The following is a 27,267-nucleotide window of genomic DNA, read 5'->3' on the forward strand; positions in this document are numbered from 1 at the left end:
CACCACCCGTCCCTTCATCTGTGCGGCTGCTACACTCGAACAGCAAACTGTGTGTCAAACAACAACAACAGCCTGGTCGTAGGAAAAAAAAGACCCCCCAGGACACGATCATAATCAGGCCACACTGGCCAGCGCTTGACCCTGCAGGCCAGCCTCTCTAACTGGGTTGAAATAACAAATCCACCCCCATTGCTGACCCTCCTGTCATGAATCTCTAAATATCTTTGAGCCCCCGATAAGCATCTGAGCTCCGCAGTCATATGTGAGAGCGGGAAGATGACTAGCGAGGAGGGTGTCTGGAACGTTATAAACGTGGCTTTAATTACTGAGATACTTAAACCAGACTGTTATTTTGGCTTTACGCCTCAAATTACTCTCAGATTATTGCCCTATTAATGTCTATATGTGTGATCTAGGTTTTGGCACAGAAACAACATTCGGGGTCAAATACGTCACATAAACTTGGGGCTGTTCAAATAGTTTGAAGAAGTAGAAGTTGAGAAGTACCACATATTTGTGTCTTAAAGCTGAAATCTGTAGCTTTTACTCCAGTACATAAACAATTTAGTCTCAGTTATGTTGAATACTTTCCTGAAAATGTTGCAACATGATCACATTGTTCTGTTTATGTGCATGCAGATTTGTTATATTATGAAATACTGTTGGACATAATCTTTTATTCGTTATATATTAATAAACTAACTATCCTGGAGTTTATGTTGAAAGTTCAGGGTTTTATTTTCTTGGTTTAATGTAATTAGTACAAAAACATACAATGGCACAGAAAGACACTTAATAGATATAAAACACTCATTGCATCATGTTCACTATTTAAATTCAACATTCAAAAACATGGTTGCAACGAGGTGGTTGCAAAATTTGTATAAAAATACAAAGATGGTGTGAACCTCCTTTTGAAAAGACTTTATAAGTAAGGTGTTCAATGACACTTAAAGGTCCAGTGTGTAGGATTTAGTCGTATCCAGCAGATCGCAACTCCGTCGCTTCACCCTCCCCTTCGGAGCACGAAGCAGAAACTACGATGGCTGTGAAACACGCAAAAAAAACCATGCAAACAGCCCCATCTAGAGCCAGTGTTTGTCCCGTCTGGGCTACTGTAGAAACATGGCGTTTCAACATGGCAGACTCCATGTAAGGCGACTGTATAAACGTCTCATTCTGTGATTATACACCTGAAAACCAATTTCTGCCAATAGATCTTCCTCAATGTTAAACACTGGATCTTTAACATTACTGGTGAATATATGAATTAATAAAAAAAACCATGTATATACTAGCTTTGACAAACTACATCAAAACTGCATTAACTGATGTTTTGGCCAAAGCATTGACATATTATAACCTTATATTAGCAAACAAACAGTAGAGATCATTCTCACACATGTTAATATGAAAACATGGGCAGCTTTAAAGCACAGGAGCAGATATTTCCCTTTCAACCATACATGAGGAATCTCAGAAGAAACCTTAGTCATGTCTTCCTAACGAAGCCTTTTTCACATGTCACTGGGTGCCATTTGATTTTAACACAGTTAAAAGAGACATGTGAAAGAAATCAGCTCTAAATAGAAAATCTGCTTCCTTGCCAGAATACAACCAACTCCTCAGTGTTGTTCTCCTCCTCTCATTACTTTCATTCGCCTACTAAACAGAGCGGGAACAGTATATGGGCTTTATTCCGCTAATGCAATTATCTAGTCTTAAAAAAAAAAAAAAGTGAATGGCTTAATGACAAACAAGCACATGTTATGTCGTGGTGTCTTGAGGACTCAATAAATCATTCAGATTTAATCCTGTTTATGTCCAAGCAGCTATTAAACTGTAGCATTTGCACAGGATTTAGTTTAGTCTCGATAAAGCAGTGAGCAGTTTAATACAACGCTTCCATTCGCCTTAACTGAGCGAGCAGAAACCACCTGATTCACTGCACTGTATGTTTCTAATTATCCTAATACAGCAGTAAGAATCATAAGACACCAGCACAGCATATGTGTTCTTCTCCCTCTGCAGTCACGACTCTTCACGTAACAGTTTTGTTGTTAGAGGAAATGGGGTGTTTTGCATTTTTTGGACTTCTCCCATCTTTAGTCAGAGCAATAAAACCTTAAAATGCTCATTCATGGTAATTAAATCTAATTCATTAAGGCAACTCTGTCTGTAAACCATCCTGTTTACATAGCGAGGCTGGGATCTGCGTCATGCGTCCCGCTGTGTCCAATCTCATGCTTTAAGTCAGTGTTGACATTTCCTAATTTTAAAGAAACTACAAGTTAAAGTCCTGCACTCAATTAGGTAAAAGCACTTAAATATTATGATCAAAGTGATTTATTGTATCAAAACTAAAAGTCTTCTGCCAGTTTTATATTACTCTTTATTATTTTATTGGTTTATTTGGATGCTTTTTCATAATATAAGCAGCATTTTTATGGTTGTATCTGGTTGAAGTGGAGCAAATTTTAACTATAACATATACTGTTGGATAGTTTGATCACAAATAATCATGTTTTATGTACTTATTATTGGTTTTTAACTTCATAATTTGCTAAATAACTTCCAACTCTAGCTCTAAGATAAAAGTAGTGGAGTAAAAGCTACAATATTTTCCTGAAAATGTGGTGAAACAGATGTTTAAAATGGAAATACTCAAGATTTCACTATACAGTACTTCAGTGCATTACAGCACTGCTCTGTGTTTCAGGACAATGGGTTTTACTGTTATTGGATTGGAAGTGTGATATACGAGTACAGTAAATCTCAGAGCTGGAGAGATTAGAGGGGCCACACCGTCCTGCATGAGTATGCTAACCAAAGAAAGCAGCTGCACTGAAGCTATGATTCACTGTTTGTCCTTCAAATGCTCCGACTCCCACCATCACCACTGACACACCCACATAACACCCACACACACACACACACACAGACATGCTCAAAGTCACACACACACATCATGACATCACACATCTTCCACTGTGCTCTGTGAAGCAGTTTAATGCTGCATCAGGACCAGAGCTGATGAAAAATAGATGTGCAAAAAGAGAGAGGGGAGGCAGAGAGAGGGATGAACGAGTTCATGAGGATGGAGGGGTTGAAGGAGGCTCTATTAATAACAACAACATAAAAAAAAGCATACCTCTTACAGCATTAAATGAAACACCTTCTGGAGCAACGTGAGGCTGAAAACTGAACAATAAAGGGAGCAGACTCTTCAGCTGAGACTGTTCCCACCAGAAAAACAACAGGATGGGTTTTAATTGAATTTTTTAGTTTTAATGTTTATGTTTTCCTAACATGTGACCTATTGCGTAATAATTAAATAACTGGTCTTTCTCAACAGCAGTAAAGTAACACACGCTATTAAGTGTCTTGAATCTGTATCTGTATAAAATCCAAATGCAATTTAATGCGCTACTTCTGAATAATTGGTTTTGGCTCACATCAAGGAAGCCGTCACATAAACACATGGATGTCTCGCATGCATCGGACGGACTATGAGTAAGGTAGTTTTGCTTTCTTCCTCCACAGGGAGACAAATGCTAATTTCAGTGTAATTTAAGTGTAGCTTCAGCTGCTGTTATCACAGGGAACAGACCCCGTAGTCGAGGCTACTTCCACAGACTGTTTACTGATGTAGTTACACTTGGATGTGGATGCAACGCCCCTGAAAAAAACGTCCTTATTTTGTTGTCTTAGAAGTGGATTTGGAAGTTTTGGTTACACATGAAAGTGCTTTATTTGAGCTGTACATGAGGCATCAGGGGAGAGCCATTTTGTTTCAGCAGATGTAAAAGTGAAGGCAAACAAAATGGGGGGAAAAAAAACAACCTTAATGCAACTCCTCTCTTGTTTTCACAGAGTGCAGAGCACGAGATATAACAGGTGCGTGGAAAGATGAAAAGACATGAATCATGGAGCTAAAAGAGAGGATAGAAAGCAGAGAGCAAGATGGAGCGAGCGAGTCCACGAAGGCTCGTGACGTAACGGAGGTACGAGAGGTTATTTTGAGCACAGTGTCGCAGTGAGGAGCCAGCACAGACTTTCCTTTAAATTCTGAGCATGCAAAAAAAAAAAAATACCCACAAGACTCCACATTTATCTTTAAAATTCATTCCTCATCACTTCTCAACTTAAAGGAAGTAAACACCTTTATCTGAAACTCCCAAAAGCAGCCAAATAATCCAGCGTTTGACGCACAGATGATGGACGAGTAGCTCGGATTCTCTGCGAGAGACAAACAAATTAGTTATAATGTAATCAGATTATGTGAATATTTAAATCTAATTATACAAGGAGACGTATCCTCATTTATTCTAGAAGCTATGATTTAGAAGTAATCCTTTGCTATTTGATTCTGAGGACAGTCCAGTCTTTTTCTTCGCTACCTTCAGCTGCCTCTACTGAAGCAACACAGAGAGGCAGCATCATAGGGACGCTGATGACTTCCAATCATAATGATTGATTGGAAGCAGAGCAGCTTGTAAGAGTCCCTGTGGGGCAGTGAACTGACCAGTTCCCTGCTGGCCAGAACCTCAAACATTCATTAACACATCATCAATACAGTGCTATAACCCCTCCTCACACCTTCCCCATCAGCATCATGTGTGTTTGTGCAGCATAAAAGTGAATTTAATGTGTAAATTGAATAAAAGGCAATTTTCCAATTTGTGTTAACGCAATTCCAAACTAAGCGTCTTTATGAGCGTGGCACCACAACAAGCCTGTCAATATTTGAAACAGTCCACCTTTCTTTATTCCATCTCTTCAAGTATATTCATTTCTTTATGTGTTTTTTTTTTTTTTTTATATCTAGGTTGTCAACTTAAATTAATTTATGACATCTCAGCCTTATCAGTGGACTAAAACACGGTTTAAAACCAGTGGTTCCAAGACTTTTTTCTGCTCGTTACCCCTAAACGAAGCAAAAACACCTGCAATCCACTGTTACTGTCTGTGGATCTCTGTTGATTGTGGCCAAATCAAGCGATTTCCCCCCCCTTGTTCGATTTAAATAACCTTTAAAGGCAAAAATAAACATTTTGTGAATCAGAAATATGTCTTTTTCAGCTTTTCTGTCCTGATAATCATCTCGAGACCCCTCAGATTTATGTTTACAGTCACACACACACACACACACACACACACACACACACACACACACATATACATACAATATATACAATATAAAAGAAACAAAATTAATTTTTGACAGATCAAAGTCAGTTCAAGTCAGAAATTAATGGGATTTGAACAAAATTTGTTCTGGTGCATTTGCACAGTTGAGAGTTGTAAATATGGAGGATTTCATGGGAAGATGAAAAAACGTATTGCAGTTCTGCCGCAGTGTAAACAAATTAAAGGACAACAGCAGGAAAAAACAAGCTGGGAACACAGATGCTGTAAAAACAAAAGAAAGCTGTGTTGACAAAAATGAAACATGTCTTTTATAACATTATGTAACATTTTGGGGATTTGATACTGTCCGGTGGACCCGTTATTAGATCAAACCACTGGAGTGAAGTCTAATTTGCAGGGGGGCAGAGAGGGGAGAGGAACAAAAGAGCTCTGGGTTTTCACATCCTCAAACACACGTCTGTTTTTTACTGTAATGGAGCTGGCAGTGAATCTGAGAGATGGAAGATAGGAAACGGGCTGGGGGACAGATTAATTAGCAGAGAGCCACTTCCTGTTTCTTCTCAACATCATAAATTTGATTTTTCTTTAAGACAAAAAAACTCCACGGAAAGTTTAATATTCCAGTTAATCTTTGGAGCAGTTGTTTATCTGCTGTATTAAGAAGGAATGTGTTTTATAGTTATTTTTTGCATCAGTTTGACATTTTTTAACTTTTTTTTAACCAATTTTGTTAAAGTTCAGATGTGTAATCACAATAACACAAAGAGCAAAGTTACAGTGAATAATTATAAGAAGTGCAGTTTCTCTCTAAACAAACTGCTGTGTGTTAACAGTATGCAGACCAAGGGTTTAATGCGTCAGTGGTGGTCATGTTTAAATTGTATTAATCTGTTTTTATGTCATGTGCGTGAAGAGCACTTGATTTATTTTGGAAAGAGGAGTATATTGTGTCCTATTGCATAAGTTTTACTTCACTTACTAAATAACCATCGTCACTTGACTTTCTGCTTTAACTCGACTCGATTGAATTACTTTAACAGAAACTAGCTGAGCTGACTGTAAGCACGTGCTGGTTGCCATGACAAAGACAAACCTATGGAGCAGTCAACTTAAACCTGGCTGGTAAATAACAGTAAATAAGTAAATTAATTCTCTAATATTATCTGTTTTATGTTACTATGACATACAGGTGATGGATCATTTGGGGATTCTTTGCTAACACTACACTTAAAGAAACATTTTTAGATTCAGTCTGGCTTTTACAGACCTTTAAGTGAAGGTGCACTTTATCTAACGCACATCTTTTGTCTTACAGGTCCCATTTATAAATATATGTGTGTAACATGCAGGTGAAACTGAGGTTTGGATTGAAAATAAAGTCAAACAAAGCAGTTAGCTGTAACTGCAGAGTGCAAAACAAATCGATGCTTATTTTATTTTTGTTCTACAGATTTCAGATCTCACACCTTCCCACCTTCAACACAAACACACTACAACGCTCAGGACTGAGGGAACAATCGGCTGATTCATCTGCCTTTATGTCACCCTGGCAGGTCCCCGTCTGACTCTCTCTCTCTCTCTCTCTCTCTCTCTCTCTCTCTCTCTCTCTCTCTCTCTCTCTGGGCTCCACACCCAGCCCCTTCCCCTGCCCACCCAAAACACTGCTCCACCCCCTCCCCATGTTGGTTCCTTCCTCTTGTTTTGGGCCGGTGCACATGGGGCCCCCGGCTTGTCCCCGTCCCGGCCCATCCTCAATGGATCCTCTGTTTGACCCCTTCCGCCTCCCCCCTCCATTCTCTCTCTCTCTTTCTCTCTCTCTCTCTCTCTCTCTCTCTCTCTCTGCTAAATAGGATAATCAGAGCCACAGCAGCGTCTGATCAGCTGCAGCTCATTACACAGGAACGTAACCAGCCTTAATCAGCACGCATTACATTACAGTGCATACGGAAAGCTTTCAGATCCTTTCAAGTTTTCTTCATTTCGTTATGTTTCAGACTCATTATCCCCTCCAGGATCTTGTGTGTGTCCATGTGTGTATCTGTCCGCAGCTAATCTCACATACGTCTGGACCCATCAACCTAATATTTTGTGTAAACATTTATGACTGTATGCTCAAGGACCTCTTTTATTGACTGTTCTGTTTTATAGGTTACCACATCGTCTGCTGACTCCTCTAAATCGGCCAGTCGGGGTTGCAAGTGATCAAAAACTGCTTCAGTTTTGAATCTTGTTTCCGCTGGGCACAATGTACGTTAGTGTTGGCGGACTGTTTTGTTTTACATCACTGGTGTTTTGGACCTGCCCCAGGTGTGGGATGGCGTATATGTGGCATTAAAACGTATAAGGACATTTTATGTGTCCTGTCTGCGCATTTTAAGCTTTTTATGTCTCATTTAACGGCGTTAGAGATGCCAATTTTATGAGTTTTGGATATGCAGGAAAGGACAAAGTTAGGTTACTACTACGATCAGGTGAGCCACCGTTGACAGGTGACCTTTGTCGTCAATCGTCACAGTTTGGTTATCTTGAGACACCGAAGCTACTACTACTAAGGAAAACATCATGATTAGGGTAAAAACAGGTTAAAAAATAAGAACATATGTGACGGAAGTTAAATACTTCATACTTAGGTCAATATTGACTTTAGGTTTCACATGGGACAAAAACAACGATCTCCTCAGGGGAAAAGTCTTCGTTCGTTTGACACACTCATCCAGTCTGACTTCTTCCCTACATGGAATTTGTCGCTCTTCCTTCAAAGTTAACTGACTGATTGTTTTCCTGTATGGCATTTGTGTGTAAAATGACACACTAATCATTTTTAAACAGTAAAAACTCTGGAAACTAACTGAGACTCAATTGAAAACATTTTAAACAGATAAAATAAAAACTAATGAAAAATCCAAAACTGTAGTAACTCTGTTCTTTTTGATTCCTACCTGCGGCCCTTTACTGCATGTCATCCCCCCTCTCTCTCTTTCTCTCTCTCAACTTTCCTGTCAATCCTCAGCTTTAAAAGGGAAAAAAAGGCCCAAAAAACATCTTTTAAAAACCCCAAACCTGCCTCTCTCGGCTGCATGTAAGTGAATGTGAACGGTTGCTCTTCAGAGACATTTTGCGTGACTGTTTCTGACATTCTTTTGCAATTATTATTATTTTCATTTTTTTTTTTAAACTTGAGCCACTAATCTGCTTCTTTGATACGCTTGGTCACACGCCACGTTGTTGAGATTGGATTGCTCCTCTGGGAACATCTGCAGTTACCCATAATAAAGTTCCCCAGCGTCGATCTGGAGATGTTTATGTGCATTTTTGCAAACTTTTGCCAGTATTAGAGAATTGCTCTCCCCACACTGAGGATGAAAGGAGAGATAAGCAGCATTGTTGCATTAAACAACGACTCGCTTCATACATTATGAGTAATTTCCCACATCAGTTTCCAAATAACAACGGTCCTGTTATATTTGAACATATTTCCAAAGCAGAAACCTACAACTTGTGTGAACAGCTGATGAACCCAGCAGTGTCAGAGAGTCTGAAAGGAGCTCCTAAGTGAGAGAGATATAAGATTTCACTTAATTTGAGACACTGGATGTTTGTTTGGGGAATAAAAATACAGTATAGAGAAAGAGAAGCACACACACACACATAAATAGATTGTGGCAGCAAAGTGTATTTATATTGGATCGAATAACTGTAACAATCTGAAGCAGAACTCATTATTGTAGCTTATAAAGAACTGTACATTAGTTGATTATTTTGGCATAAACATAATGTATTGCATGATGTCACATAGGTAATAGGGTACATAATAACTAGTGGTGGTGGGAAAAGGTCTTTAAAACATTCTTTAACGTGTTTAGATGAGTTGAAATAACAATATTTTGTCGCATTAACATGATTTCTGTACAACGTCAAGACCCACTTTATACTATAACGACCTTAATGTGATTATTTGGATAACACTTGTGAGGTTGTTGGAGACAGAGAGGTATGAAGAAGGAGGGTCGGTGGTATTGGTGGAGAGAGAGAGAGAGAGAGAGAGAGAGAGAGAGACATTGCTATAATTCCTCTGTGGAGTGAGGAAGGATATTTATTGACTGTGTATCAAGCAGGAAGGCTCCATCAATCAAACACACACACACACACACACACACACTACTCTCCCTCTCTTCCCTGCACTTTAAAATTACTTCATTACAAGTAAAAAATATGTAAGTATTAATCAGTTTAATCAAGTATCACGTAATGTACGTGTTAAATAACTTTTTTTTGGTCTTACACTATATTTTATTGAGTTTTCACAACTAAAATCATCAAAGAAGTTTACATAACGTATAAAATGTTGATGGAAAATTTACATCTAAGTGACTAAATATTATAATAACATGATTTAAATAAATATTTAAAGAAACTAAGCAGTACTGCACCTTAAAAGTACTCAACTACATATAACAGTACATGAGTATTAATCAATTTAATAAAGTCTGATGTCATTTAGATTTAAGGAAGTTGGTTGAACTAATTTTTTTGCTTTTTTAATGTTGGCTCTACTCAATTTGTTTCATCTTACACTGTTTATTATTGAGTTTTCCCAACTCAAAACACCCAAAAAGTTCAGTTAACATATAAAAAGTGGGTTGAAAATGTTGCCTCAGTTATATCTAAGTAACAGTTTTTACAGTGTATGGTCCGTCCATTTCACATGACTTTGATGTCAACATTTAGCCTTTAATCTGATAGTGGTTTCAAAATCACTGTTTTTATCTTGTATAACTTACAAAGAAAACATGACTCAGTAAAATTGGCATTTTCCCACCTACTCCTCCCTTTCTCTGAGACAGTTCAGGAATTAAATACTTGGTGTTACAACCAAGGTTACGCTGCTCCCCTGTTTACAGGATTTGTTCTTTCAAAACAGGAGTTTACTGAACAGAAAGAGGTTCTTTTTTATGCACTTTTCACAAATGTTTAACAGATTTGCAATCAGATTTTGTCGGAACTGGTAGACACTTCAATACCACAATTTAAAGCATAATATACTGCTTCTCAAGTAAAAGTCCTGCATTTAAAATCTTACTTACTTTAGTATCAGTAAAATATACTGAAGTATCAAAAGTAAAGATACTTATTCTGCAGAAAATGTGTGACTGATATCAAATATGACATCATTAGATTGTTAATACTGTTGTAGCTGGAGCATGTTTTAACTTCTTTCTATACAGTGGTTCCCAACATAGGGATTGGGCCCATCCAAAGGGTCACAGGTTCAGCTGCTCAAATCTGCCTTTCTTGAGTAAATTTGACTTTTTTATCTTATCTTTCCTTTACTGGGAGATATTGGATCACTTCGAGCTCTTTGGGCCTAAAACGGTTGCTTCAATAAAACCATCTGAGAAGTTTAGAGGTAAAACGTCTCTCTGGTAGAAACTGCTAACAACTGTGGAAATGTGGAAATTCAATCTTGGTAAAATTTGCATCACAGACTCAAGCAAGTAACAGCCTTTGTTTTTTAGTCTCTTGGAGAACTGATGTGTCTCTCATACTTCTGTGAATGATGCCTCTGACAATCCTTTGGCTTCTGATTTCCTGTTTTTTGGGTTGATTCGAACAAACAACACAACTGCGGCCGGTACAGTTCAGTCACCGACCAACAACCTGCTTACATGAACATACATCTTGATCAGAAACGTGGGTGTGAGAAACACAAACTCCCACAAATCTCTCCGTCACAGCTGGAATCACAAATCACAACAGTCGTACTCAGCTTTGAAACATCTCGTATCAGACATACCGACCTGAAGAGCAACCGATACCTGCGGTAACAGCTTAGACAGCTTAACAACACAACCAACTGCCAAACAGATTATATCAATTCACTGGAAAACTGCTGCACAAACAGCCTCCAAAAAATACGCTCAAACACACATTCTTAGGAAAGAAAAAACAAGCTAAGATTAAAATCTTGTTACGCCCTTTCTGCTCTCTCCCTCTCTCTCACTTTTGATGTCTCCCTCGGTGTCATTTGACCTTTGAGGAAGAGAGACTGGCCCCTGACCTGTTGACCTCCAGCCTATAAAAAACAAAGAAAAAGTCAATAAATCCAATAAGGTTCTATGAGGCGTGAACAGAGCAGGTGGCGAAACATACATAGTCATTAGTGGGCGCTTTCTAAATATTCATTCGCACAATGCTGAGCAATTTACACCGAGGTAATAGTGCAGAGTCGGCAGGATCCCTCGGACAGTGGCAGCCGGTCACAACATACTGCGCAGACGAAGAACTGAAAAGTGGACGTTTTAGTTCTTTAAATTTAAATGCAGAGAGGTTAAATAGTTAATAATCTGTTGTTCTTTATCAACAATGTGTTCATAGAGCACAGATCCTAAAGGTTGAAGGGGTACCTGCTTATACACTTGATCTTCCCTCCATCTGTTTAATGTATTATTCATTAATGGGTTATAAAACTCTGGAGTCACGAGGTCAAAATGCTCAACTTTACTTGATTTTATGGGAAAGAAATGAGAATATTGACTAATACACGTCAGCAGAAGATGGGGGGGGGGTAAAAATCCTAATAAAGTTATGTTTTAATGTTTTACTAAAGTGAATTTTTTTAAAATGTAACTTAAATCATAGGTGACTGTTATGATATCACATTGATCACATGACATATAATACAGATGGGTATCATTTTCACATATTCACTCTCTTTTTAGGATTTTACCATATTTTCTATCATTTGATGTTTGAAACATAAACATCTTTCATAACTTTATGGTTATTTTTGTGCTTTTAAATAATCTTTTAGCTTGTAATATGTGTGAATAAAAATGTGTTGCTTTGAAATGCTTTATATGATTGCTTGATTTTGAGTAAGTTAGCAGAAAATAATGTAAAACCATAATTTTTGGGGAAATAAAAACCAGAAAATTAGACGTTATCATCGTGTTCAGTCTAACAATCCTTCACTGCGACCAAAAAAAGGTCCACATCTGTCAAAAGGACAGATGTGGGATGTGGTCGTGGAGCCCAGGTGGCCCCATCTGGATGTAAATCTGGACCCGGCTGAGCTGCTGGCCTTTTATTACTGCGGGACTGCAGACTAGTCAACCCATTACTCAGCAAAAAAACAACCCCACAGCACATGGAGCCTGTGCGCTGCAGCACATTACTGATGTACTGCACAGGGAGGGAGGGAGGGAGAGAGAGAGAGAGGGAGGGAGGGGGAGAAGGGTGACGACAGGTATGTTTGCAAACACACAGGTAAACTGTACAAAACAACTGTAAGCAAGGAGCGTTAAAGCCGACACCAGGAAGCAGAATAAACGCCACTAAATGAAGAAATGTTGCTCTCTGAGGGGGTGAGGAGGGGGGGATGTCTCCGTGCACATTGCGCATGGAGGTCTAAAAACCCCCGGAGCTTAAAGGGCTGTACCTTGCTGTCGAGGACGCTGCCTCCCTCCTGGAGCACCTCCGCACTCAGCTCCCCGGCGGAGGCTGAAGCTGAGGCTGAGGCTGGGGCATCCTCCTGGCTCTTCCCGTCCCGCTGCACTGAGCTCTCTGCTCCCATGGCGAACAATCACGCAAGGTGAACTTGGTCTTCGTCTTCAGTCGTCTTTATAAAAAGACAACAACACAAAAAAAACCCCCAAAAAACCCGCAGCGACCCTGCGCGTTAAAGCGCCGACAGATGATACCACGCAGCGAGTATCCAAAGCGTCTAAATGACGAGCTCTATACGGTGCAGCTCCGCCCCGGAGTGGCCTGGATCTGGAGTGATGAAGTGTGAGGACCAGCAAACTCTTTTAGGACACCCCCCACCCCACACACACACCCTCCTCTTCTTCCACCTCCCAACACCTCCCTTCAGTATCACATGGGGCTCCGGTGCGCCGCGGCACGCCTTGCAGCATCAGGGAGACGGTGGGTGCTGATGGAGGATGAGGAGGAGGAGGAAGAGGAGGAGGAGAGGTGAGGAGGAGAGAAAGGACTGTCAATAAACAGAATAAAAACTTTACAGTTTGTGGCGTTTATCCGTTTTCAAGCAGAAATTAGATCTATCCTAAGAGATTGGTCAATTGAATTAGAGCTGTTATGAAACACTGACACTGCAAACATTAAAGCAGAAACCTACAAGAAGCCCCTGTGGAGATAAAAGGGACTTTAAAACCCAGATAACTACTGGATTGTCACATGCTGGGAGAAATATTCATATTATACAACACAGACATTATTTGTGGGGCATTTAGTAAACGGGTGGTTAAATTGAACTAAACTTTACTTGACTTTCTGAGATTTAATTTAAAATTATTAAGATATAAGATTATTGGAATTTTTTGCCACATTTTTCTGATGTTTGTAGTTTGTAACAGAAGAAAGAAGCACAATAAGCTATAAAATGTAATACCTCGCAATGCATACAGGGAAAATTAATAATATAAAACATTCTTTATAAGAGTTTTATTTATTATTTGAAGTTGAAGTAATGGATACATCAAGACTAACGTATAGAGACAGTAAAAAAAGAGTAAAAAACACGACTTTGAATACATAAATTAAACTATGCTCGAGTATCATTAAGACTTTTATCTTAATTAGCTACTTTTCAAATATGATAAAGATATTTTAGATTTATTTTCCTTCAGCGCCACCTTATTATCTCTATATATACCTTCCTCTTGTGGTAAACAACATCTGCAAATAGCCTTGAGTTAAGTTCTGCATGTTCAGCATTTAGGTGGAAAGACTCGTTTATATCAACACTGAAACAAACACAAACAGTCCTGCAGCTTTTTTGTTTTCTCCCATTTTTGTCAATTTACACTGACGCTGGAGAACATAACTCTTGTTTCAAGTTGCTTTAATCAGCCTCGTAAATTAAATGAAGGTTGTGAAAAATTAAATTTTTAGTCTCTGATGCACACACATACACATATATAGTACTCACATTACTCTTATAGGTGACAGACTGTCTCGTGTAGTGTGTGTGTGTGTGTGTGTGTGTGTGTGTGTGTGTGTGTGTGTGTGTGTGTGTGTGTGTCGTCTTCGTTCATGGGGAGATGATGTTGAAGTTTAAATGTTAATTGCAGGTTGGGCTCCATGTGCCATTTTGTTTGGAATTTTCACAAATTACAGCCCGAGTGCTCAAAGCCAAGTTCACACAGGCCTCGACGGAGGGTCCCTGCGGCTGAACCAAACTGAAATACACACACACACAAACACACACACACACACACACCCACACAAACACAATTCAACAACACAAACAAACAAACACTTGGAGTAGAGAAACACACTGGTGAAATGTAAAATCGTGGAGGTTTCTGACCCGTCAAAGTGTGTCCACAGTAGCAATCTGGCCTGAAATAACAATAAAAGATATTTTATTTATCCGGTTTGGGGGGGTGGATCTGAAGAAACATTATTCTCTAAATGTTTTTTGTAGCTCAACAGGGATCGCTTTCGAGCAGAGCTGTGGACTACAGACTTGGAGTTTCATAAGTACAGTTTTAAGTCACAAAAATGGGGATTTCAGACTTGACTTCTTTGACATTTGAGATTTGACTGACTGCCCGAAGAATACATCATGTTCAGTGCCCGAATTGGACCAAAAAAGGTGTCAGTACCCTAATTCATCAAAACCTTGACCCAAGGACTGGCTACATCTTTACAAGGACTAGCAACATCTTATCTCATTACTGTACACAGGGTTTTAGAAATACTGAAGTCCAAAATCTGAACTTGCTCAGCAGAGTTGGCGGCATGCAAAACGTCAAAGTGAAGTTATTTTAAGGCAGTTATTTCACGACTTTCACTGTAAAACCCATTGGAAAAAATACAGAGGCCCTGATCTCTGTGACCTCAGTGGTGGGTACATCCGTAAATAAAACGTATGTGAGCAAAAATCATAAGTACCGTCGTGTAACCGGTGTGTGTACCGGTCGTGTTTTTACCTGGTGAAATGACTTCGTTTTGACCTCGTAAAAACCCGGAAAAATGAAAAATAAATAAGACACATTGTATAGAAATACTTTTAATGATTAGGCCTAATTGAAAATGTCTAAAATGAACAAATCTGGGGGTTCTCTGTAGCTCGCTCCTTATACTAGCTTAAAACACTCACATTTTTGCCTTGTGTGTTTTGCCATGTCAGGACTTTCTTCCATGATCTTCTCCTGAAGCTAACCAAGAAGTTTAGGTTTTCTGGCAGAAATCCCTGAAGGCAAACTTCTACCATGTAGCAAGCAAAACAAGCAAACCAGCTTCTGTGACATTAAAGCTCCCTCTCTACCCACATTGTTGATGATTAGTATCACTGGCACACGGACATCTAATTTAATAAAACGTAATGCCATCATGATCACAGACACATGATGGGACTATAGGAATGTCTGACGCACAGGGTCAGTGTGCACCTAATACAACATTCCTCCTCGAGTTACCTTGTTACATTAATAGTGTATCCATTGATGTTTACATGTGCAGGAGTCAGGAAATAAACAACGAACTCACCATGGCTATATTGCACGTGGTTTCACTTCATCAGCACTTTAGAAGGATTAAATCCTACACAGGCAATTCCCACACCTGACTGATATTAAGGTTTTACTCTGACGTTCTCATATTACAGATAAACAGTTCACAAAAATATGTTTCTGAAATGATTTTAGGTGAGAAATAGACAACACAGTGACAGAATATTGATTCATATTTGATCAGCGCTGCCTAGTTTGACAATTTGATCCATTGCGGATGTACTCACTGAGAATGAGCAGTCAATCACAAGGTAGCCACGCCCTAAAGGATACCCTGCTTTATCGTCTCTTTTAATCTAAATTGGACAATAATCTACAAAAGGAACATCATGCTTCACGGAAGGAGATTTACAATTATTAATTAAGACCATAAACTCATTTGGAAACTGTTTACTGAGCTAATAAATCAAATAAGAAGTAGGTTAATTTCTCCTAAGACTCAATACTATCAGATTGTTTTGCAGCCTATGGAGGTCATTAGAAAGGATGCAGGTTTAGTTCTGTTCACTAATAATATTATTATATACACATTCAGGTTCTTTTGAAAGTGTAGGATTTTTAACTCTTGTCCTATCTCAGGACTTTATTGTCTTAAAAAGATTTAAGTGCTTTTGGTTGAGTTTTCATTTCCATTCATCAAAAGTAAAAACATTTCTTACTCTATATCTAATTTGCTTAAAAACAGATGTAGTAACAATATGCAAGAAACTGCACATTTATGAAGATGACACCCTCATTTACATTAAAATAACACACAACACAAGTATTTAATTCTTATAGCAAACATGTTGTTAGGCATCTTTATTCACTATTCACTGTTCACGCTATTGTTTATTTACCAATGGTGGAAGTCCATGAGCCAGGCAGTTTAATTATGATGTTTTTAATTGTATTATATTAAGATGTAGGTTGTGTTTCTATGTTATTTCCAGTGAAAATTTAATCAATACGTCAGATTTGATTCAAACCTTTTGAGATAGATCAAAGAGGAGTTAGAGTTGTGTCAGTCACTACAGTGGTTTCAATTTCTGGACTAATTTGAGCTTCTGTCAGGACATTAATACCTCAGTAAACTGCCTCTGTTAGTCACAACAGCAGAACATTCAAGATTTAACTTTACTTTAAATTTTATAAACAGAAAATGTCTTAAAAAAGAGTAAGTGCACACAGACAGTATGAGAGCATTACTTGGGACAATGTATTTGACAGAACTGACATCGTATTCCCCCTCTAACCCCCGACTGTACTGTGATTAAACCGCTTTGCTCCCAGAGGTGCAAACGGTGCACATCAATCCTCACGAGTGCAATTTCTCATCGACCTTTGTGACACAAAATTATCTCCGACTGTTTTGATATGATTCAGTAAGAACACAGCCTGTTGTAGTTGTACAATTATAGAATAATTTCAAACACGTTTTTGCGAGACGAAGTAAACCGAGACAGAAAATCTCATTAGAGTTGCACAGTGAATGTGGATAGATGTGTTAGTCAATGACCTTCAGCATGGCAGGCCCATCAGGAGAAACGCTTATGTCATCTGAAAGAGGAGGGGGAGGGAGGGATTGAGGAGTGGAGTGAGACGGGGGGAGGGAGGAGGTTCTCATTAAAGTGAAAGCCTTACCGGATATGTCATGGTCTCCGCTCAATAAAACAGTAATGTAAGGGCACATTAAAGGCACAAAGCACGCTCACACTTACACACACTTACAAGAGGAAGGGTTCAGTAACCTTCACAAACAAATTGGCTAACTCTCTCTTTTTCACACTTGTCTTTCTGAGGAGAAACAGGAATCCACTCCAGGATCAAATACAACCAGCCTATTGTTATCTGCAGACATTAAAATACAGATGTTTGAGTACAAAAAATCATCTTTCTGCTCAGTTGTGGAAGGAACACTCATCCAAATTATAGATATTTATAAAAATGTACCTTTCTTGTGAACTGTAAGACACTTACGGTAAAACTGTAACTACATCAGCTACAGCAGAGATAATATGTGAAAACTTTGAGAGACTCCCACACGACTTCCTGTTCATACACGGACTGCATATTTTTATTTTGTTTTGTTTAAAAAATGCAACAGTGAATCGGTGGGAAGTGCTGTGTTTTTCAGACAGAGACAGGGTGAGTTGAAGAATGTGGCCCTGAGGGTTGATGTCTGGCGCGGGCACAGTGCGAGGGCTCGCCCTGACACAGCGAGGGGTTTGACACATTCATACTTTGTTACAAGCAGCGAATGAAAAAGGGGGTTTGTGATGTAAAACAGACGTTACCGGACAACACAGGGCTGAGTTATAATCATATTATCCCCCAAAATGAATCATAAAAAGCTGTCAACTGGACTGTGACATGTAAAGTGGGGCGATAATTATTCTATACATAAATTATACTGAACAAATAGTCTAAAGGGAATGTGGGAAGTATAAGGAAAAACACCATTTATCCAGAGCATCACCTGACGTTTCATGGCCAGTCTAAAACACTACTTGGCCCCTATGTATGTCAGTTAGCTTTATTGATGAAAATGCACCATGTACCATATAAACAATATTAAATAATAATGCAGCAGGACCCAGTTAATATTGTACTTAACTCGTGCAAACAAAAGGCAACTTCCACAAAGTGAATCTGAGACTTTTTGGGGCCCCCCGGAGGTCCGAGGTTCAGGGGCAGTTGCTGGTTTTGCCCGGTTGGAAATCCAGCTTCGGATCATCTGAACCGTTTTCCAGAGATACACTCACACAGACATTCAAAAAGGACCTGTCCTTGGTACTGAAATTAGCCAGTCTATTAAATATGAGCACTAAAAGATGAAGAAGTCCAAAGCTGAACATAAACAAACTTTGATTTGACAAAGCGGGGGGGATTTTCCAGCACGTTACAAAGCAATGACGAAACCCACTCCTCATCGACACCATGTCTTCAAATCTGTCATCAGCTCAAAACAAGAGCCTTCAGTCTCACACACACACACACACACACACTAACTAAATGTGCCGTTGGAGCACTACTGTATAAATGACAGCATTCCTGCAGCCTTTACTGTAGTTAAAGTGCCAGATCCTGCCCAGTGAACACAGAGAATAACAGACTTAGCAGGTGTGGAATGGCAGCTATGATAGGCACACACATGTGGACACATGTATGTGGGCTCTATCTTGCAAAACCCAAACACTTCATAATGACAGATGCTGCACCCTGGGGTGTTGCTGGCGGGGCCCGACTGTTGGTTATCAGGCACGCTTCCAACACAGGGACCGCCCCCCCCCCCGTGTGGGAGAGAAGCTACACTTGAAAAACAGAAGAAAATTATGAAAAGTTTTTAAATAATATGTGAGTGGAAGTGAGAGAGAAAGAGGACATTTTTTTTGTTTTTTAGTTAACGTTTGTATTAAAAGCATCTCTTTGGAGAACCAGGAGATAACAGGAAGTGAGTGCGTGTGTCCAAACAACAGATGGCCTGAGCCACAAGTCAGCTGCTGGGTGTGAAAACACAAACACACAGTTTTAGAGTAAATGAAAGGTTTATTTGAGGAAAAAAGGCACACACTTTTGATCTCTGAGAACCAAAATGTTTCACATACAACTGTTGCCAATGAGAACTATAGTTATTTTCTAAACAAGACTGGACGACTGTATGAAGTTTAAACTTTAACAAAAAGCTTCAGGTACACCTGTGATTACATTGTGATTAATCAAGACATACTGACACTGGTATTTCTATCTGATAAGTAACGTGTAAGTCTGAAATGTAAAGAGGAGGGACACCTCGCCTGAAATTAAGACCACCTCCAGTAACATCATAAAATACTTGCAAACATTTATGATATAAGCATTAACCATCAAATGCCACATATTCAGGCTGGATATATATACACTTTTTTTCCCATCACATAAAAATGTAATACTTGAACAAAATCTTTAAAAAATGGCTTTGACGTGATGAGTCTGTAACTTGTAGTGTGTTTCATTCAGACAGTAGAGCAGCTGGGACATTCAGCAGCATCCAGCAGGTTTGGACACAAGAGGTTACATTAAACACCGTAATGGCTTTTTGTGCGTACAACAGCAATTTAGTTAATAAATACACAAGCTGCTCCCCATTTCAATTAAAAAGCTTAAGACTTATTTTTAAAAAAAAATAAAAATGCAGCACAGTTGTAAGACATTTGAGTTTTTCACAACAAAAAAGGAATATTATTAGTCTATGAAAACAACATTAAAGTAAAATTCAAGCTGACTGAAAACTTAAACTGACTATTCCATAGAAGACATTGTACAGAGAGGTAAAAAAACCATACAGAATAAACGGTATACAAGATATGGATGTAGACGGTCGTCTTTGGCATGTCACATAATGTGTGCAAATTACAGCATAGAAGCTAACGCTCCAGTAAACATGTTAATGTAATGTGGGGAGAGTTTTGGGCGGCAGGGAAGAGTGAGAAAGCATTTCTTGTCCAAGGTAGAGAGAAAGGATGAGTCTGATGGAGGATCCTGAGGGAAGAGCAGGGACAACAGGATGATGAGTTTAACTGTGAGTATAAGTGAGAGTGTAGTCTCATAGACTGGAGCCTTTGGCACCGAGTGAATGGTAGTAAACTCCAGAGAGGAAATTAAGTCTCATGTAACAAGTTATATAGACAATGACTGCTTGTTAAATGTTTATAATGATACAGTGAATGCTCCTGGAACAGTGTATTTACTTTATGTTGATGTGTGTGAATACCTATATATGGATATCTTTAACTGGAGCATCCTCAGAAGAGCCCAGTGATCTCTTCTGTGACCGGGTCAAGGTCAATGTCGTAGAAACAGGGTCGGGTTGGCAGACCAGGCATGGTGCTCATCTGAGGGAAACAAAAGCAGAGGAACTTCAGTCAGTGTAAGTTCAGGCTCTAATCCTTTTCCCTGTCAAACTGTCTCATGTTTTTAATGTAGCTATTGTTTCAGGTTGTTGGGTCCAGTTCAAGGTGGTGAAAAACCTGTGAACTGGTCAGCACTGCAGGACCTGGCTAAACACTTTGAGGACTAAAACAAAAAACACCATAGCCAAGTGTTTTCTGATTTTAAACATTCAATTCAAATGTAATTTATTACTCAAGATCGAAAATTCGTATCTATATCTTTAATTAATACAACATTTTACACACCCTCCTTGTTTTTCCCAATTTTAGAGTGCTACGGTCTACTGGGACTTCATTGTGACTAAAATGTGTTCACCATTTCTTTTACACACTTAATAAAAGTGCTGAGACACGTAGACAGAAATAAATATATGAACAGTGTGTGAGACAGTGTAGCTACAATTAAATAGAACAAAAGATCAACTGATAAATTATAATCTCTTTAAAATAAATCAATAAACCAATGAAGAAAAGAATGAATACAGTATATATATATATATATCCTACAGAAAAAGAACCTTTTATGTAAAGTTGCATCCTCACATAAAAGATGTCTGGTATCGAGCTCTCTTGATGAGAAAGGTGCAACAAGTAACACAAATATTAGCAGCTGCCTCATATCGTTTGTCCATTTTTAAACAGGAGTCTCATAAAAGTTTCAGTGACAACATAAGCCAATAAGAAGGTAAGATTACAATCTAGATAATTACTGAAACATCCTATTAGAGCCTTTTTCCACAACACAGCTGTTCTACACCAAAAAGACAATCCACTAAGAGTTGGTATCAGACCTTGCATAAAGGAGTCAGAATAAGATCAACCCCCTGCAGGTTCAATGACTATAATCTAGACTCATTTAACTCTGGGCAGACAGATGATCAATGTGTTGACAACCTCCACTTTGGCAGTGATGGGTTTAGCCACAGACAAACAGTTGCTTTGTTCGCAGTGTCGTCAAAATAGAGATAACAAAAGGGTAGCTCGCAGATATGAGACAAAGTTAAGAGCTTATGTACAAAGTCAAAGTGGTAATATCGACTACAGTTCTGATGGATCAAGACTACTGCCAGAAGAATGAGGTATGAAGAACCTCCTGGATTTCTAGTGAAAGAAAGTGATTATATTTGGTTCTTTCACATTCAGCGTTGATGCAGCACTCTCAGTATTTCTGGTGTGCAATAACTTTATTAGCAAGAATTATTTGAAATAGTGGGAAATCTTTCAGTAGGTTTCCAAAATTGGTGGATTAACTTCCTCTAAAAACACCAACAAATAGTTACATAAAATTTACTCAGAACAGGAACTTTTTATCCTGTCCACCTCCACTTATGTGTGTGTGTGTGTGTGTGTGTGTGTGTGTGTGTGTGTGTGTGTGTGTGTGTGTGTGTGAGCCAACCATAAGCATGTGAGAACCCGCTTATGGTTGGGTTACACTGCCTACCTGAGCAGCATGTGTCCACACAGGATGCTGCCAGCTCTACCTTTCTATACTTTATACTTTGATAAATACAATACAGTTAATGCCTCATTAACAGATGAATGGAGAGCTTTTAATCTATAACACATACAGGAGGTGATGAAGTAAAAACAACAACTGACGGTAGAAATTCTTCAGAAAGACATTTGTGACATGAACCGGACCAACGAGACCAGATACTGACAGCATGCTGTACCGTTCAGGTGCCATCTGAATCTAACATTTCAAGTCAATAAACGTGTGACTCCAGTGAGAGTTACACATAAGGAATTGGTTTGCGCAGTACAATTGATCCGAGGCCAACTGTCTGACTCATAAAACACTTCTCCTCTCCCAAAACCAAACCAGATCATCCCATCCGAACTGAAAAGTAAATTATCTCGCTCATTAGACAGAAGAGCGACATTCTTTGCATGCCTCCCCCCCCCTACTGAACCAGGGCCAGTTTTATGGGCCCATTAGTGGAAATGAGACAGAAGGAAGTGACCAGCCAATTTCCTGTCTGAGGAAACGCGTCTGTGAGGAAAACGAAGGGACAAAACGAGGAGCACACGCACTCTCATTGTTGGCTGCTCTGATGTCAACAGTGGCCGCTGTTACGTGACACCGTTCTGACCACGTCCATCGATAAGGCTTTAACCACAGATGACTCAGAGTATGAGCAGATTTAAAGGAAGTCAATATCAACGCATTACATTTTATTCTAATGGACCGCGTTAAGAACAAAAGACGGCAGAGGAGTCCTTTTCGTTGTGACATCACAATGTTCAAACACTACTGTGTGATGTCAACTGGATTCGCTCTCATGTTTCCCATCGACAGCGTTATGTGACTCACAGCTGAAGCGAAGTGGATCGACAGGAAACTTTCCCTGATGAATCATCAGTACGAAAGGTTAAAAACAGCATTAAGGTGCCCCTGGCAGCTCACCTGACCGTGGGTTGAGTCTGAATTTTTATTTTAAAGGTGATTATACACTAATGAAAACACACCTATGAATCTTATATTCCATTTCTGCCAATAGATCCTTTCTAAATGTTACACACTGGACCTTTAAGCTTAACACACACACACAAATACACACACTATGGGGACAATCATGGAGAGAAGTTAAATGAACTTGAGTCTGACCCCAGCCTGGTCTATAAATTAAAAAAACAGACCCAAGCAGGGCTCGAATTGACCTGTCTGGTCCCAGACAAACTTGCGGACCTCTAATTACAACCAGCTCATTGATAAACAGGGAAGCAGATAATACTGACTGTATTTTACATCTCTAAACAGGAATGACATCCAGAGAAATTACTACCATAAAATGTGGTTGGAGGGAATAACAAAGCGCCTGTCTTACCTTCCTAAACTAAGCAGGGCTGCAATAAAGAAGATTCTTCCATCACCCCTCATCAAGAACACACTCTCACTCAAATTAAACTGATAAACTTCCCCATAACTCTCAGTTCACAGAAAGATACAACTCAAAACTTGCTCAAAACTCACTCAAATAATTTAAATAAACCACTGTAAAGTAATATGATTCCCCAAACATGAGTTATTCTTCCCTCTCAGCGTTTTCCCGTATAAAGTATCAGGCTGCACATTTAAATATCAAAAGATGCCAAAATGTGCAGACAAACTGAAGGTTTTGAAAGCAACAAAGGCTGTGCTGTTCTGCCGGTCCTCCTCCTCTCCAGCCTGAGAACAAGTTGGCACTCGCAAAAACACACAACACTCCGTGGCTAAAGTTGGAAACTCCACTCAGCCAAATAAGTCCCTCTATTATGCCCACACACAATGCGTCTTTGTCGGGGAAAACCCTGGAGGAGACAATGTAGCTGGATTTCAAACCCCCCCCCCACTGGTTCTGAAGAAGAGTCTCGGGTCAACGGCGGCACAGTTAACTTGCAGAAGAGGATTGAGAAGATTATGAAATTTGATTCAGAAGCAAAACTATTGTGCCATTTGAGATTAATGGGCCATTGGAGGGAGGTAAATGTTTGAAATTAGTGAATAAGTGTGAGAGTAAATATTTAATAAGAAAAGTCAGATGGCTGCCCGTTATGTCAGGCTGCATGTTCATTTAATGAAGTTAGATTCTTGGTTGAGGTAATTGTGGAATACTATTGAATAAAATGACCCAGTGACTGGAAATATGGAGTTACATTGATGAGATAGAAGAGAGTCGATGGATTAACAATATAATGTATAAAACACAAAGAGGACATATTTGCTTGTCTTTGCAACACAGATGACGCTATATAGCACATAGCATGTCTGAGTACAGGAAAGGAGAGAGCTGACTGACCTTCTGATCGAACTGTTGGAGCGCAATTTGACTTAGGAACGGTCAACAGGGACAGATCTACAGATTTGGGCGCTTTAATGTTATGCCGTGTACCTTTGTTATCTAATGCTGCATCGGTTTTACTGCAACATAATCTAATAACAGTACAGCATACAGTTGAAGTACCGGTGAGTTCCAAAGATAAAAACATCTCGTTGGCCTTTGGGGTAATTAAAGAAAGATAAATTGTATTATTCTATTGGTTAAACTGGAGGAAGACGACGTGTGTGATGGGCCGCTTTTGTCACAGCTGTAAATGTGCTTCTAGTGACCATCAAAGCTCCAGTGCACTCTTGGTTGCAGCGCAGACATGCAGTGCATCACACACTCGCCACAATGCCATGCTTGTTTTTATGTGCTAGGAGGTAGGGGGAGTTAGTATTAGCAATAGAGTTCAGGGGTTTAGTTACACTTTAACATGACCAAAGTGAGCCAAAATAAATTAAAGTCCACTTCCATCTTATGTGCTTTCTTTCATGGATGTACTCAGTCCTTTAACCAGTCTACAACCTGGTAAACATTAACTACTTGGGACCATGTGGAATATACAGCCAAGAAAGTGGGGGGAAGGTTTCTATAAATCTGAACTGTTTGGGGTTTAATGGTGCAGTGGAGGCAGCTCTAACGGGATATGAACTCTACAGAGATCTATTGTTCTGCCTGCGACCCCTCCCTCACATATCTAAAGAATGACATCAGCCCCTTCCTGATTCTTCACCATGTTAAGACCCTTCACCTCCCCCCTCTCCCTCCAAACCTACCCCTCCTCGCACACTCATGCCCTCACAGTCTCAGGAGTTTTGCTGGTGAGATTTGTCTTCCTACCTCTTGGAGTCAAATGTGACCTGAGAGTTTGTGAATGTTTTGTGTGAATGTGAACAACAATGTGTGTCCTGATCCAGAAAGGAACAAAACACAGTTGAAACTTTCAATCAAATCTTATGAAAAAGTTTTTTGCTTCAAGTTCATGTGATAGTAAAGAGCAGAGAGCATGCAGAGGCTCATTCCTGCCCCCTTTTACAGGCCTCCGTTCTACTTGCCTCATCTTCTAGTGGTTTCTTTTAACAGATTTTCTAAGAATCTGAAATATGAGGCTGGGATTGTCTGTGGACATCTACTATTGTACAGGACAGTAACATGCGAGAACCAGAAAAAAGAGGAAAACCTGGAAGTGGGGTGGGACTTAAATTCAGTCAGTCAAATTTTCAAATTCAATCCATGGATCAGTCTGACAGACAGTTCAAAGAACAATTTGGAGACTTCCTTTGGGTTAAGAGTCACAGTTCAAGGGTTGTCAACTTGCCAGTGGCTCCGCAGGCCACAGCAGATCAAAGGCAAGGTTGGGAGACTGGACAGACGCCACACCAAGACCCTGCCATGCCTTCCCAGCATGCCCGGTGTTTGACACCTCTGCCTCAGCCTATCAAAGCCTTGCCCCCAGGGTACACTGGTGAAACAGCAGGAGGCAAAATGCTCAGGAAGCCGCTTCCTTCCTGCCCGGCCCATCATCAAGTAAGAGGCTCCAGCCAGCCCAGCGCAGCTCTAACCAGCTGTGGTTGTCAGGAAAAAGCAGGGGCCAGGGCCCAAATATAAAACCTAATTCAGGGACAAACTAAGGGGAAAGAAGGAGGATGACGCTAAATGGATACAGCACCTGCATGGAGCAATCATCAGATGTGGGCCTTCAGGACCAGGAGACACGATGTCAGAGCTCTCTAGAGATGCTTAAATTAAGAAGCAAACTCAGCCTGACAGCAACAAACCAGAACATCAACATAAAATATCAGAGATCGTGGCCTCCCAGAAATATAGATTAATTAACTTTTCACCAATTATAGCTGAACTTCTTCTTCAATTTCTGTGATCAGCTGGAGACATCAGTGTTTGAGCTGGATGCTGCAGTACCGAGGTAAAAGAAGGGCGCCAGGTTGTAAAATTAGATCCAGTGTCTTGTGTAATAGCTATTCATAACTGCTTGACACTTTGAGAGCAGGCTACAGAGACGAAAACGATTGAATGCATACCCAGTGAAACACTAAAATAGACACGAGAAAAAATACAAAAAGGCTCTGTGCACAGGATCAAAAGGTAAGTTCTTCATAAACACATTTCTATGATTCCCCTTTGGTGTCCACAATGCAACAATCTTTGGTTCTACACCAAAACATTTGAAAATTAACCCCTCAGGGTTAAAGCATGTTAACATGTTCCAGATTTGACTTTAAAACCTGCAATAACTTGATTTTTTTTGGTCACTTGGGAGCATCGGAAACAATCTGTGAACACAACCACTGACATGTCATGACCTTTAAAGACGATATAGAAAACTAAGCTTTTTGCTCTGTTCCTGAGGGAAATATCTGTCTCTTTAGCTCCTAAATGCTCCAATATGTTCACTAGCTAGTCGCTAAATGTGTCTGTCTGTTGATGGGTGCTGAGCAGGTAGAGTACAGAGGGTTTTTTTTTTAACTGAAAACACTGTTAACCAAAGCAGTAAAGTTGCAGCTGAACAATGAGCTGAAACTCACTATGAAGCTCTGTAAAGTGAAGGAGAACTGCAGATTCAGGTGGTCATTCTCTGTAGGTAAGTGACCCCTTTCACATTGTTGAATTGTTCTCACTTTGTCACCTGATACATTGTTATTATAAATGTATCAGTTAAAGCTGCTACATGGTGCAAAAGAAAATGGACAATAAACTTTAAAGAAAGGAAAAGAGTAAAGGTGATAATTATAAATATTTAAAATTGATGGAAACTTGCAAACAAGACTGGATTATGTGTTATTCCCCCCATACATATAAATCTCTGCTCTACAGCGCAGTATAAAGGTGGTCCAGGTACAATTGTAT

General features: G+C 39.5%; 2 protein-coding genes across 3 annotated transcripts in view; both read right to left on the reverse strand.

Annotated features, from left to right (window-relative positions):
* akap12b (A kinase (PRKA) anchor protein 12b) overlaps positions 1 to 13,006 on the reverse strand; it is a 43,932-nt gene extending 30,926 nt beyond the window's left edge. Inside the window, exon 1 of the mRNA XM_051408765.1 lies at positions 12,590 to 13,006. Coding sequence (XP_051264725.1) covers positions 12,590 to 12,724 — 135 coding nt within the window. The 5' untranslated portion in view covers positions 12,725 to 13,006. The remainder of the gene's footprint in view (positions 1 to 12,589) is intronic.
* A 6,191-nt stretch (positions 13,007 to 19,197) lies between these two features.
* mthfd1l (methylenetetrahydrofolate dehydrogenase (NADP+ dependent) 1 like) overlaps positions 19,198 to 27,267 on the reverse strand; it is a 38,346-nt gene continuing 30,276 nt past the window's right edge. For both annotated transcript variants that reach the window (XM_051409304.1, XM_051409305.1), the window contains 2 exons: positions 20,422 to 20,542; positions 19,198 to 20,189 (listed from right to left, as the gene is read on the reverse strand). In XM_051409304.1, the coding sequence (XP_051265264.1) occupies positions 20,453 to 20,542 (90 nt within the window). In that variant the 3' untranslated portion in view covers positions 19,198 to 20,189; positions 20,422 to 20,452. The remainder of the gene's footprint in view (positions 20,190 to 20,421; positions 20,543 to 27,267) is intronic.

The sequence above is a fragment of the Dicentrarchus labrax genome, unplaced genomic scaffold, assembly GCF_905237075.1.
Source record: "Dicentrarchus labrax unplaced genomic scaffold, dlabrax2021, whole genome shotgun sequence".
Taxonomy (NCBI): Eukaryota; Metazoa; Chordata; class Actinopteri; family Moronidae; genus Dicentrarchus; species Dicentrarchus labrax.